This window comes from Corythoichthys intestinalis, chromosome 3 (genome assembly GCF_030265065.1).
Source record: "Corythoichthys intestinalis isolate RoL2023-P3 chromosome 3, ASM3026506v1, whole genome shotgun sequence".
Taxonomy (NCBI): Eukaryota; Metazoa; Chordata; class Actinopteri; order Syngnathiformes; family Syngnathidae; genus Corythoichthys; species Corythoichthys intestinalis.
The window spans coordinates 61276581-61291648 of record NC_080397.1 but is presented as its reverse complement, the minus strand read 5'-3'; the positions used below and the strand labels follow the sequence as shown (position 1 = coordinate 61291648).

Sequence of the window (15068 nt, the reverse complement as noted above, 5' to 3'; positions counted from 1 at the left end):
TGTAACACTTCTAAGTTGCTATTTGATGATAACTAGTGTGTGCGTGCGAGAGTTGGCAAGGGATCTAACATAGGACATCTAGGTTGCTATTTGATGATATCTAGTGTGTGTGCTGCGCCGCTTGAGTGTTTTCTGGCCACAGAAGTCACTTCTGCTCATTACTGCACAACACCAGCATATGACAATCGACTTTCATAAACAGGATGAGTTTGAAGTACGGCGCTCTTAATTTGCCACTCATTGTTCATCATGAAACCATGAGTTTGCTTAGTCTCCCACGGTTTTAACCTTTCTGATCCCATCGGCGCTATAATAGCAGGTGTTAGCTTACGCATGCTAATTATTTGTGAATGCCATGTTAGATGAGCAGCGTAACATCGTGGGTATGCGTCGTAGTTTACATCCTTAAAATTGAAGACGAAGGTGTTAATTTCGTTTGGTAATTTCGAGACAAACATACAGATGTCATGCGTCGGGATTTGGGAAGTTAGCTCACGTGGGGAGGACAGTATATTTGCGTTCAAGTGATGCCAGTAGATGGTATCGGCGCCCTAAATGTTGGTACTCGTCGATACCGATACCACCAATTCGGGCCGGATCGGCGCCCCCTGCTGATACTGGTATCGGTGCAACTTTACATCAGACCATAGGACATGGTTCCATTCATCCATTGCTTTGTTGACATGTCTTCTGCAAACTGTTTGCGGGCTTTCTTGTGTACCATCTTCAGAAGAGGCTTCCTCCTGGGGTGACAGGCATGCACACCAATTTTATGTAGAGTGCGGCGTATGGTCTGAGCACTAACAGGCTGACCCCCCACCTCTTCAATCTCTGCAGCAATGCACTCCTGCGACGATGTTTCAAAGAAAGCATTTGGATGTGACGCTCAGCACGTGCGCTCAGCTTCTTTGGACGACCAACCCGAGGCCTGTTCTGAGTGGACGCTGCTCTTTTAAAACGCTGGATGATCTTAGCCACTGTGCTGCAGCTCAGTTTCAGGATGTTGGCCATCTTCTTGCAGCCGTGGCCATCTTCGTGTAGCACAACAATACGTCTTTTAAGATCCTCAGAGAGTTTTTTGCCATGTGGTGCCACATTGGAACTTTCAGTGACCAGTTTGAGAGGGTGTGAGAGCTACACTACAAATTTGAACACACCTCCCCCCCATGCATACCGGGACCTAGTAACACTAACGAGTCACAGGACATTTTGGAGAGAAAATGACAAGCGGTACTCAATTTGGACATTTAGGGATGTAGTTTCTAAGGGGTGTACTCACGTTTGTTGCCAGGGGTTTGGATATTAATGGCTATATTTTGAGGGGAAAATAAATGAACTCTATTATATAAGCTGCACACAGACTACTTTTCATTGTGTCAAAGTGTCATTTTGTCAGTGTTCCCATGAAAAGATAAATACAGTATCTACCAGTGTTGTTAATAACGGCGTTACAATATAACGGCGTTACTAACGGCGTTATTTTTTTCAGTAATGAGTAATCTAATTAATTACTTTTCTCATCTTGGCAACGCCGTTACCGTTACTGAGGCGGGAAAGGCGTGCGTTACTATGCGTTACTAAGTTGGTTGAATAAAAAAAAGTCAGAGAAACGGACTCACGGGAACGAGAGCAGAGCAGGAGTGGGGAAGACGCCGTTGCAACCGCGATGCTAGGTGGCTCCAATAATACCTGACTGCAGCCATAGCCGACAAACTACACCCACATGACACGGTAGATATCATATTATAGAACTAGATGCAAATGACAGACACTGCTGCATTGCCAACATGTTTTAAGGACTACATGCGTTCGTAAACAGCCGCCATCTTAAAGCAGTAGACCTCTCAGGAAGGCCCTGATGTAGAGATCCTTCCTAGCGAACCTAAGTAATTTTTTAAAAATCTAAAATGCTCCTTAATCGGCAAAATCTTAACTTAAATCTATCTTTAAATGATGAAACAGTTTTAAAACTTACGCATGTTTAAAGTAGACAGAAGGGAACTAATGCAATATCGGGAGAAATTTTAACAACTTTAACGATTGATTCACAACTTTAAATGACTTCCACACATAGCAAAGGTTACTAGCTAGTTATCGCAATACCCTTTTGTCTAGTTAAGTTGAGGGTAAAGAATTGGGCTAGGGCCAATTGTCCCCCAAACCCTTTAAGCTTCACATTGTGTGACCTGTTTTTTTTTGTTTTTTTTTTGAGAAAAAAAAAAAATATCACTAGTTACTTTGCCAAGTAACTAATTACTCTTACATTCAGGTAACTGAGTTACTAACGCAATTACTTTTTGGGAGAAGTAATTTGTAACTGTAATTAATTACTTTTTTAAAGTAAAATTAACAACACTGCATGGCACTAAATGCGTTAGTAGACAGCCGCCATCTTAAAGCATTAGACTTTTTAGGACGGCTCTGTTGTAGAGAACCTTCCTAGCGAACCTAAGTAACTTTTTATCTAAAATACTTCTAAATCGGCAAAATCTTGACTTGAATCTATCTTTAAATGATGAAACAGTTTTAAAACTTTCATATGTCGAAAGTAGAGAGAAGGGAACAAATGCAATAATGGGAGCAATTTTAACAACTTTTAACAGTTGATTCAGGGTAAAGGGTAAATTAGGGTAAAGAATTGGGCTCGGGCCAATTGTACCAAAAACCTTCACAAAAAACTTCACATAGTGTGGCCAATTTTTTTTTTTTTTTTTTTTTTTTGAGGGAAAAAAAAAAAAAGTAATTATCACCAATTACTTTGCCAAGTAACTAATTACTCTTACATTCAGGTAATTGAGTTACTAACGCAATTACTTTTTGGGAGAAGTAATTTGTAACTATAATTAATTACTTTTTTTCAGTAAGATTAACAACACCTTATAACTATTGCTTAATTGTATTTTTTTCCCATTACGCTCGCATTCCCACAATATTTTAGATGATAATCGATCCAATCAGAGAAAAATTGAAGGGAGAAAAAAAAGGGTTTAAAAGGGTAAATATATGAAAAGAACATCTCGACCACTCCTTGATGTCTGAGATTTCTGCATCGCGACCCTTGTTATATTACCATGTTTTACCCATAAAATCGAAACAAGGTAAGTACGCAATAATATCTCGTTAAAGTCATGACGTCTGTAATTCTGCTCTCGCGTGATGGTAAATGGTGTTATACTTGTATAGCGCTTTTCTTCCTCTCAAGGTACTCAAAGCGCTTTACACTACATTGCCATCTACCGACTGGTGACACAGCACCAGGAGCAATGCGGGGTTCAGTATCTTGCTCAAGGATACTTAGGCGAGTTCATCAGGGTGGAGAATCAAACCCACAACCTCTGGGTTGGGGGACAACTACTCCACCACTGAGCCACGCCATCCCCCCATGATCTCACCTTCATATAGGGTTTTGCTGTTTAATTTTTTTTTTTTTTTAAACATGCCCTCCTGTTGAGATTTTAAGCTTTCCAATTATGTATCACACATGCATATCGGACAATTTTGAAATTTGGCCAAATTGGGGGTCTCAGAGCATAACTTCAAGTCACCTGAGTATTTTCCGCCACATACATATCTAGTCTTTCAATTTTTGACCAAATCGCGTAATTTACACATAAAACATTGTTTTTCACGGGAAAGTGTTGTCAAAAATGCTGCTGCTGCTTTTCTTCTTGTAAACGGCCTGGTTTAGAAGGAAAGGCCAGAGCATGTTGTCACTTTACATTTTTGAAACCAAATACCTGTTAGTGCATTTATTTATTATTGTATTGATTTATTTTCTACATTGTGTCACTACCAATGTTGAGACCAAACCTTTGCTAAGACTGATAAGTATTTTAGTCCAAAAAACGAAGACAAAAATTAAAAGGGCTGCCAAAAATCAACACTAATTCTGAAGTAGAGGGACAAAAGATAGAAAATGTGTTGGAAATGCGTAACTAATCCAGTGTTTAAAAAGTGATCTTTGTCGCCACCTGTTGAAGACAGCATGTAATGTAATCAACAACCAGTGGGTGACTTCAAACAGAATAATTATCGTACAAAAGTACAGCATGTTTGTATCGATATCTTTATTGTTTGTGTGACACGTAGAACAAATTCACATTGTATGGCTATGTGCTCCAAAATGGCATCAAACACATTTACCGCAAAAAAACAAACAAACCTAAAGCTAAGCTGAAGCTAAAACAAAAATGAGTAAAAAAAAAAAAAAAAAAGTCAACTAAGTACTATACAATAAATTAAAATGCTACAAGTAGTGAAACAAAATAAATAAAGCCCAAAGCAACACTTACTCATTTACTCACAGCACTGTATGAAAATTAAATGTTCAAAACAAAAGAGGATATATCTTTTCTGTCAAATAGATCCATTTCCCCCCCCAAAAAAATAAATATGCACTATGACTGTATATCAGGGGAGGAAACAGTACATGGTGAAAGAATTGAGGTGACAGTGCAACTGCCCTTTACGGCTATTTCTGATTTTAGCCGGCTCTCGTTTTAAAACACAACAGAAGTTTTGATCGTATACAGTACGTGTACGTACTCTCCTACACAACACAATCATCCAGTTCCTCCTTCTCGCCAGCTCTGTCTGTGCCCCTTCTGTTAATCAGGATGTTCTTGGCAGGTCTTTGCCAAGCGTGCCTCTTTCTTCACACTAAAACTTCACATTTGTTTTCCCTCAGCGTTTATCTCTCCTTTTGTCCATCTCCTTTCGAATGCGTGCCTCCAGAACTGCCCTCATGGCTAAATCCAGGACGTTCTTTTCTGCAACACGTTCCACAACCCTTGCTGGTGTATCATCCTTTGTGAAAAGAGGAACAAGAATTCAAAAATGAGCACCTACACAGTAGTACATAGGAGTGCTTCAATGATTAATCGATTAACTCGAACTTCGAATCAAATTTTGCTGCTTCGAGTGTTCGTTTAATTAAGAGTGGCGTTGTAACGCTGTTTTGAAAGTGTCTGCATTTAATTTTACTGATTTGGGGGGGAGACACTGCCCTCTAGTGGCAACATAGAATATGACATGACTCATTTAACATGACTGAATCCAGCTTCTCCCTGTTAAGACCAACATATATATATATATATTTTTTAGTTAATATATTTTTTTATGCATTTGTAATTTAATTTATAGGTATATATCAGGCATGAAAATGGATCAGTGGTTAAAAAGGTGAGAAGGGTGTGGAAGAAATATGTTCCGGGACACTGTACTGGGGCTGTCCCAAACAACTAATTTCCTCCCGATTAGTCAGCTGACTATTTTTACGATTAGTCGACTAATATTATTTTATTTTACTAATTTAGCAATGCAATTTTTGATGATGCTTATTAATTCACAAAAACATTTTGGAACACAAATTCTTTATTAAAGTACAAATAAACATGTAAATAACAACAATAAATCACAAACAATGAGGTCAAATGCTGATAGCATTAATTAGTGCAAAAGAATGGAATGTAAACAGATTCAGAACACTAACTTCACCTTTCCAACATGATTAAAAACAATTCTTAAAAAAATATCTAGCATTAATATTATAGTATACTACTATATACAGTGCCCTCCACAATTATTGGATTTATAATAATTATGTGTTTTCTTGCTTCTAATTTTTTTTCTCTAAATAATATGGGACCTTAATGAAAAAAAAAGAGAAAAATCCAACCTTCAATACAAGTGCATTTATTCAGTGGGGAAAAAAATCCCACATAAAGAAATAATTATTTGACATCAAATAATGTGTGTCACAATTATTAGCACCCCTGGTGTTAATACTTTGTGTGGAACTTTATTGAACAGAGATGTGCAATGACAGACTTGCCGACGTTAGTAAACAGCCGCCATCTTAAAGCAGTAGACTTCTCTAGAAGGCTCTGTTGTAGCAAATCTAACTTTTGATTTAAAATACTAAATCGGCAAAATCTTGTCTTGAATCCATCTTTAAATGATGAAACGGTTTTAAAACTTTGACATGTCAAAAGTAGACAGAAGGGAAATTATGGAATAACGGGAACAATTTTAACAACTGTAAGAGTCTATTCACAATAATAAATTAATTGAATGTAGTTTAAAGCTGCTGATACAGAATGGGGACTGGAGTATTTAATTTACTGTTACTTTTGTATATTTGTTTACTGTTATATGTTAACTTGATACTGAAATAGTAGTTTGGGTTAGCCTGAGAGGATTTTTGAACAATTTTGGAACTAATGTACAAAACATTAAAAAAAAAAAAAAAAAAAAAAAAAAAAGGACGGGGGTGCATCAATAATCGTTCTTTAATCGAATCGGAGCCTCTGAATCGTAATCGTAATCGAATCGTTAGGTGCCCAAAGATTCCCAGCTCTAGTATGCAATAAGTCCATTTATTGCACCGTAAATGAAAATGGGAGGGTGGGGGTAATTTTCACGGCTGCGTTTTATCACCGCGTGCGTGCAAACATTTGTGTGTGCGTGTTGATGGCATATGAGACTCCAGTTCCTTTCACAGATGTTTATCGGTCATCAACACGCCATAAAATTCAGACATAAAAAAAAGAAAACATCTATATTAAACACTGTAACATTAGCATTGCTACATTGAGGCTAATGGGGGGGAAAAAGACAACCTACTTTAGCATGCTCTAAAACATTGGCAGTCTTCTCCAAAACGCAAACTTGCGGTTAAAAGGGGACACCTCAAACATGAAAAATCGCTGGTTAAAAGCATTTGATGAATGAAAAAAAAACTCTATTACTGACACCACATGCAATGACGAAAAGAGCACTTTTTTTTGCAGAGTATAACGCTTACGATTAAGGGTTTAGCGAACGTACTTCCACATTTCAAAATAAAGCCTAGTACCCCTACAGTAGTACATTGGGTGGTCCAACCCACCTTGTGCACAAGGAAAGACGTAACAGCCCCAGAGTCCGCCTGATAGTCGAGCCAGAAGAGTTCAGTTCCCTGCATCTCCGTCTCAGTGCTTGAACCACTCTCGTTCCACTCTTCGGTTTCCACGCCTGCCTGAGGTTCGGATTCATCTAGAACATTGTAATTAGCGCATGTAATTACACCAGGCTGAAGAAAAATGACAACAGTCAACAAGATCGAGCCTAAAAATGCCTCACGTCTTTGTCGGGGATGGTAAACCTGAATGTCAGGTCTCCTGGGTCGTTGAGGAGTTGTGGTGTGCCTCCGTCGCTGAGATTCTTTGGCTAACTTCACCTCTTTGTCGTAGTCATCTCTGGAGGCAAAGACAAATAATAGAATTGTTTATCCGACTTTTAAAGGAAACCTCGGACTTAAACATTTGTAGGCTCTAATGAGCCACAATTGTTCTCTTTTACTAGAACATGTTATTAGAAACGCATATCTTATTGCCATTAATTTAAAAAAATCTATAATATTTAGTACATGTTTTGACCTCCGGAGGGCGCCATGTTTTACGTGCGGAATGCAATGGTTGGGATGGACCCGGAGAATAGTTGTGCTAGCTAGCAAGTGAAGCTAGTATGAGGACTGGCATGATTTTGTCACATTCTGCTGCTGGTCAGATTCGTTTGTTACAGAGCAGTGGGATGAGTTCCCAATGTGGTACCTGCATCCAATTCCAGTTCATCAGCAGTGTCTTTAAAGCGATCCTAGGCGGCTTGCCGAGATATTGACTTGCTGCTATGTGACAGTTTGTATATCCCTTGGTTGCTAGTTGCATCATTGCTTTGTTGTTTTCGTTTGTGTTCCTCTCACCGCGGTTTTCCCTCAGTTAAAAAAAAAAAAAAAATATTCCGACCTACTGTCACGGACCGTTTTTGTGTCTCCCTTTTTGCGATTCGACTAAAACATAATGAGACGGATGCCAGTGTTCGTCTGACGTGATGAGATGAAAATTCGCCATAGTTTCTGTCATTAAGTTCAAGATGTGTGACATTTTCTTATCATATGTGTAGTTAGCACACATCTTAGTAGTGTTTAGTCATGTCACTCATGTGACGTTCCGCTTAGTCAATGACTGGTAAGCAAACGTGTCTACTACAGGCTCATTTCATGAAACGTGCCAGGTGCTGCTTGGTAGGTTTTGTTTTCTTATCTTGGCTAGATATGCCATGTTGCTTTGGCCTTTAAAGGTCTGTGCTGAGTGATCATGACACACTAAATGTAACTAGTAGCACTAGCATTTAGCGTGGTCAGTGTCATCTTAACTCTTGGAAAATTTTTGATAGTTCGTGGTGTCCAATTGAGTTTAATTGAAAAGAATGTACCGTTTTCCTGCCGAGTGTGTATTATCATCACCAAGATGGTGATTTCATTGTACACACAATGATTATGCTCTCGTCCGTCAATGTTCATTCGAAATTGTTGAATACCTTTTATTCATGGACTAAAACTTTTGAAGTTTACAGACGAAACTAGACTAAAACTAGACGAAATTTGTCTGAATTTTCGTTGACTAAAACTAAACGAAGACTTAACACATTTTGAAATGACTAAAATATGGCTACGACTATTAAGTATTTTCGCGAGCTACCAAAAAAACAGCATAAAAGACTGAATAAATTAGAAATGGCCCTCAATGACTTTTTGAGTCTGACTTTTCAAAGTAATTGAGCCTACATTCAAGGGGGCCAGCTAGGAACTGGTCCACCATCGATGTTGCTAACATTAATTATAGCCACTAGCATTAGCTGTAGTCACCTGGCAATCTGGTTCCTGCGGATATGATGCAGGAAGCCGTGGCTCATGTCCAAACGTCCACCGCGTTTGTACTTCAACTCGTGCGCTTCTTCGTCTCTGAAAATATCCATTCCAGCAGACAAATATGACTATGGTTATGCCAATAAGGCAATAGGGACAATAGTCTTGACAAAAAGCTACATAGCTAGCTGCTGGTAAATTGCTGGCCAACAAAGCCACTTCCGGCGTTCAGAGTCAAACGTGAACACTTCTTGAACCTTCTTTAAAAACTTGTTTCATCAATTGTCCAATATCTCGTGAAGGCAATTTTTCCCTAAATACTTTTCTTGTGGGTAAATAATGTTACTTGTTTCACGGACTGCTTTCATCTGTTTCGACGACTTTGGTGAACTCTTCGTTAATCATGGTGGCCCCCGCTATTTTCCTGTCGCAGCAAAGTGACGTAGGTCGGCGGGCTTCAACGCATTTCGTTTTCGACCGTGTGCTAGAAAATAAAAGTTTCTCGTGGTGTTTTCTGTCTGTTTTTACTCAAAATCCGCAATATGATAACCGCAACAGTTCCGCTGAAGCGAGAAAGAGAAGATGATGTGGACGACGAAGAAAACGAGGACGGTAGGAGAAAATGAGTTCCGAAATTCATTATCGTTTTGGAATTGGACGATGTTTGGCTAGCTGACTTCATTTATTTGTGACAGTGCCAGTCAAAAAAGGACGCGGTCGTGTCGTAGAGGACCGAAGAAGTCGTCACTGTCCGTATCTAGACACCATAAACAGGTAAAATGCATTCGGTTGCATTCAGCTTTTTGTGCTAAATGCTAACAAGTTCTCCAGCTAAGCCTATAATTCTGTGTTTGTCCCTCAGGAGTGTGCTGGACTTTGACTTTGAGAAGCTCTGCTCCATTTCTCTCTCACACATCAATGTTTACGCCTGTCTTATATGTGGGAAGTACTTTCAAGGTATGTGCGTTGTTTCACTGTAATATCACTTTCTTACTATTAAGCTGCACTTATTTCTTCCCTGTTTAGGTCGAGGTCTGAAATCCCACGCGTATACCCACAGTGTCCAGTTCACCCACCATGTGTTCCTCAACCTGCACACGCTCAAGTTTTATTGTCTACCTGACAACTACGAGATCATTGACTCCTCACTCGAGGACATTACGGTGAGTTGACTCTGCTCATCAAAGATTAAATGCGTGAATCATAATCAAAAGGAATGCTAACAAAATGGGTTTAATTAAAACCTGTAACGAAGCATGATTCTACGGAGCCCCTAAAGAGACATAAACAAAAATAGAACAATTTTAAACCATTTGGTGCGCACCAGAGAGTATGTGGTGCGCGCCAGAAACATTCTTGTGCATAACAGATCGTATGTGGTACGAACCAGAAACAATCTGGTAAACATTAGCATTATATACAGGGGTGCACATATGTGGTCCGCATGCGCGCATGCGTACTGTACATAGACAAACGCGCTGGCCCTCAGCGGCTTCCATACGCTTTTGCGTACCGATGGCTGACCACTGTATTTGCGGCGGACACGAGAAAATAACTTCTCAAAATGTCGAAAAGGCTGGCCACACTGAGTAATTACTTCCGTGTTCCCTCACCCCCGTCAAAAGACAGACAGACGACAGAGACGTCACCGGAGCTACCGAAAAAAATGACATGACAAGCGACATGCACTGACAAACGTGTTTTTGCTCGCATTTTACAACGCTAAACATGCACCTTCAATGAGGTCTTACGAGGAGGACATCCCACTTTTAAAAAGGCTTGGAGTTAATGTGGGAGCCGCATAATGCCCTTTATTTTGAATTGGTGCTTTTTAATTCTTTACATTTCACTTCAAACAGGGTACCCGCGGGTTATTAAAAGCATTAAAAAAGCATTGAATTTAGTTTTCCATTATTAAAGGTATTAAAAGTATTAAATTAGCTGTCGTAAGTCTGGAATTTTTTCACCTTGGTTTTAATTTTCAAGAACATCTCTGTGCAACCTAAATTATATCCGTGACGAAGTTTTTTATTTTTTAATCCATAACGAAGATGACGCGTAGAATTTTTACGATGCACTGCACCTCGTGCGTGCGCGCCGTTAGCATCATTAGCATAAACATCACAAAAGCAGGCAATCGCACAGTACTGTGTGCGAATGCAAGGAACTTCTCAGATGCCTTAGTTGTTATGTTCGATGAAAGCCTTAACAAGACAACCAAGCCCAAACAGTTGGACCAGCATGTGAGGTATTGGATCGGCGACCAAGTCGCATCCAGATACTTTGGCTCGCAGTTTATGGGTCATGCGAAGGCAGTGGACCTGCTTAACATTTCAAAGTAAGTTGCCAATTTCTCCAATTAGAATGTGTTAGATGCAATAATGTATTTCTGCACGGTTTGCCTTTCGAATGAATGTGAATTTCGCAGTTTTAACTCAAGAGTTAGCCATGTTCAATGGGGTATTGGCAGGTGCACTAGCCTTAGCATGGATAAACCGGAGTCGTAGATTCACCATCACTCTTAGATACACAACACGGTTGACACTGTCTATTATTGGAATGAGTGTGAGGTAACGTTGATCTGAATAACATGGCATGGTGATAGGCAAATTATAATGTAGGTGATAGTAGAACACCTCCTGGTATAGTTAAATGTTTTTCTCGATTAAATAAGAGTATGGATTTTCTATATCTGACTAAAAGAAATGTCTTCAATAGCTAACAAAGGATTAACATGTGTTTTGTATACTTGTAATTTGATTAGAAAAAAACGATTACCAAGGGAAATGATCATGTGTAGCTTTTTTATTTTGTGGTAATTAATGGTAAACTACTGCCATTTAGTGGCTGTTTTTTAAACTTTCACTGCCAATTGCAAGCACTACAGTTAAGGTGGCCAACTTGACAATCACCTACCTACCACATTGATTAGGTCCTCTTAAAAGAGAAACCTGTTGTATTGCAAATGTAATTTCTGAAGTTGCTTTACAATAATAGTGTAAAATCAATTTTATCCTGGGGGAAAAAAATCTGAAAGACCTTATATTTAAATGCGTTTTAATTGTATCTTCAATAAATGTGCATTCTTTTGTCAAACACACTTAGTAATTGAGGTTAAATTTGATGTTCAGTGCTTTATGTTTTAAATATAATTCAATATCATCTAAATAATGGGTGCGAGAAAAGTATTAATTTTCAGTTGAAATGGCATTAAAAAAAGGTCTTAAAAGTCTTGAATTTAGACTTATCAATCCTGGGGGGACCCTGTTCTGTTCAAAGTAATTGCAATTTTGTTGTGCCAGTTGATGTTAATCAAGCATTAATTGTTAATATAATTAATCAAAGTTAATTGGCTCTAAGTAAAGCTTGTCATAAATTTCTTGCATTAGGCGGGTCGGCTCTCAAGCTCAATGAGGACCAAGTCACATCTCCAGGTCCTCCTCTGAGAACCTGGGCAAAAAAATTATGTGCACCCCTGATTATATAGCATTTAAGCTTGTTGACGTTTGCTATGCAAGTTAGCCAATTGTTCCTTGTACCAGGCATGAAAATCACTCATCTTTTGGCGAAATTCGCCGTTTTGAAGTAAAAAATGGTGACCTACGTGAATTGTGTAGATCCGAGGAGAATTTTTTTAGTGGGAGAGGGAGGTGTCGTAAGTCTAACTAACTAACTAACTAACTAACTAACTAACTAACTAACTAACTAACTAACTAACTAACTAACTAACTAACTAACTAACTAACTAACTAACTAACTAACTAACTAACTAACTAACTACATGTTTTATTGAAGTTGCTAAGCCTGTCGCGATATCCAATGAGTCGCAAGGTATCGCAAGGTAACTAAAAACGAGGGCGGTCATTTTCCCGGCTGTGTTTTATCACCGTGTGCGTGCATACATTTGTCCGTGCGTGTACTAGTAGATGACATATGAGACTCCAGTTGTTGTGTCCAGATGTTTATTGGTCAACAAAACGCCATAGAATTACAGTTCACACATACAAAATAAGGAAACACATCTATATTATACACTGTAAACGTTAGCATTGCTACACTGAGACTAATGGGGAAAAAAGACAACTTACTTTAGCCTGCTATAAAACATTGGCAGTCTTTTCCAAAACGCAAACTTGCGGTTAAAAGGTGACACTTCAAACATGAAAAATTGCCGGTTAACAGCATTGACAAATGAAAAAAATGAAACAAACAAAAAAATCTCTTAGTGGCACCACAAGGAATGACGAAAAGAGATGATGTTTAAGCTTGCTTGGCACCATGGCGCTGTTGGATAGCTGCTCATGTCGCGTTCAAGAACTGCTTGGATTTCTAGCCATCGGCCACCTTGCTTTCTTCATCAATGTATTGTAATAAAACACAGGGGGGAGGATTGATGGTCATTACATCTGGATAAAATGAAAATTACACTTTTATGTATATAGACACCTGACGAGTCTAATCAAATGATGTACAGTAGATGTGCTAGGGTCCACATTTTTGCTGAAAGCAAAGTAGCTGATGGCTAGAAATCCGAGCAGTTCTTGAACGCGACACAAGCAATACCTTGCTCATCTGCACATGACTGAAACATTCTACCTACTCCTTCATTCCTACTGCAACTCCGCCTGATGACGCAGAAAAAAATGTGTTGTTGGATAATTTCTCGCGGCACACCTGACGATATTCCACGCCATAAACTGTGGATGTAAATTTAATCACAAATGCATACACAAACATATATTAGCTGAAACAACTTACAGCCTTATTTGGGCCAAACCAGGGCGCAGCTATCCTTTATCCATGTCAGAGGTCTGAGTCTGCTTCTCAGTCATCAGTCAAGGGGACATTCCAGCCAGACCCAACGCTGCCACCAGAGGGCAGTGTATCCGCCATCATTAGACAAAGTACAATACTTTTGGACTTTTTAGATAGTTATTTTTAAAAAACCGTTACTTCTGATTTACGTGGAAATTCGGGTTATGTCGCCAGCGTAGGAACGGAACTCGTTCGCAACCTGTATTTGTTTTTTAAAATTAAAAACCCGATCCTTTTCACCCGATTCCGATCCTCTGAGAAATGTCGCATTCGGACCATATTCCGATCATGTGATTTGACCTGGACATCCCTCTTTATTATTATTAAATCGAAAATAATAAATTAGGTCATGCAGTTATTCAGTGAACATTTAACTTAAGCATGATTGTTTGTTTTTCAAGATGGTTCAGCAATTCATGATAATTTTCTTCCACAGTATGTGCTTAAACCAACATTCACCAAGCAGCACATTTCGGGTTTGGACAAACAGGGCAAGCTTTACAGAGCCTACGATGGAACCACTTATCTGCCTGGCATTGTTGGTCTCAATAACATTAAGGCCAATGACTACGCCAATGTGGTCTTGCAGGTATGAATATTTTATCTTCATTTTATTGAACAAACTCTTAATTGTCCTCAACTGCTTCTCATCTCCAAGGCCTTTTCCAATGTCCCGCCATTGCGCAATTACTTTCTGGAGGAGGAGAATTACAGAGGAATCCGCAGACCACCAGGAGACATAATGTTTCTCTTGGTGCAACGCTTTGGCGAGCTGATGCGCAAACTTTGGAATCCGAGAAACTTCAAGGCCCACGTGTCTCCTCATGAGATGCTTCAGGCCGTGGTGCTTTGCAGCAAGAAGAACTTCCAAATTACTAAGCAAGGTCAGGATTTTGTGCTTGCATTTGGTCAGGACGGAGAATGAGTCATAACTGTCATTGGATGTGTGCTGTAGGAGATGCTGTGGACTTCATGACGTGGTTTTTAAACGCTCTGCACGGTGCCCTCGGAGGCACAAAGAAAAAAACAAGTGAGTTGGAGAGAAAACAAAATAGCAATGTATTATTATTTTTCAATACATTAAGGGAGTTTGTTTTCCTTGTGTTTAGCCATCCTAACAAAAGCATTCCAGGGCTCCATGCGGATCTTCTCAAAGAAGCTCCCACACCCAGATCTGGTGAGGCAAAAGCATCATTTACCGACATAATCTATTTCTTACATTTAAGTTTGTTTTGTTAACAGCTCTAGATGCTATACATCTACATAATTATATTAGATGAGGTTTGATCACACAATGGTTTACAGTGAAGATCTGCAAACAAAAACTGGAGTTCTTGACAGCTGTCACTGTCACTAGGCAAACTTGCCACATGAGCACTACCGTTTTTGTCCGACTCTTGTCTCATCCAGTCTTTCCTATTCATTCTGCTTTTCCTGCTTATTTTTTGAAGTATCCACAGGTGCTGTCCTGCTCATTCCTGTTCCTCTCGGGTTCAAATTGAAAGGCCTGAACAAATGACATGTTTACGTCGCATGTTGTTCTTAAAAGATAAATGTTAGTATGAGT

The 15068-nt window shown here is 39.2% G+C and overlaps 2 protein-coding genes across 3 annotated transcripts in view; one reads left to right on the top strand and one right to left on the bottom strand.

The window, feature by feature from the left end:
• Window positions 1–4061: 4061 nt before the first annotated feature.
• On the bottom strand, window positions 4062–9107 carry c3h2orf68 (chromosome 3 C2orf68 homolog). Of its 2 annotated transcripts, XM_057832414.1 has the most exons (5): window positions 9033–9092; window positions 8687–8782; window positions 7123–7238; window positions 6890–7035; window positions 4062–4806 (listed from the first exon to the last, which is right to left on the bottom strand). In XM_057832414.1, exons 2-5 carry the CDS (start codon window positions 8731–8733, stop codon window positions 4684–4686), a joined length of 432 nt encoding a protein of 143 aa, XP_057688397.1. In that variant the 5' UTR covers window positions 8734–8782; window positions 9033–9092; the 3' UTR covers window positions 4062–4683. The 2 variants fall into 2 exon arrangements, with proteins under 2 accessions (XP_057688397.1, XP_057688396.1); XM_057832413.1 differs by having other exon boundaries at window positions 4063–4806; window positions 8687–9107.
• Window positions 8669–15068, top strand: part of usp39 (ubiquitin specific peptidase 39) — a 17792-nt gene continuing 11392 nt past the window's right edge. The window contains exons 1-9 of the mRNA XM_057832409.1: window positions 8669–9132; window positions 9245–9298; window positions 9382–9460; window positions 9549–9643; window positions 9713–9849; window positions 13938–14090; window positions 14160–14385; window positions 14457–14531; window positions 14611–14678. Of these exons, the coding sequence (XP_057688392.1) occupies window positions 9090–9132; window positions 9245–9298; window positions 9382–9460; window positions 9549–9643; window positions 9713–9849; window positions 13938–14090; window positions 14160–14385; window positions 14457–14531; window positions 14611–14678 (930 nt within the window). The 5' untranslated portion in view covers window positions 8669–9089. The remainder of the gene's footprint in view (window positions 9133–9244; window positions 9299–9381; window positions 9461–9548; window positions 9644–9712; window positions 9850–13937; window positions 14091–14159; window positions 14386–14456; window positions 14532–14610; window positions 14679–15068) is intronic.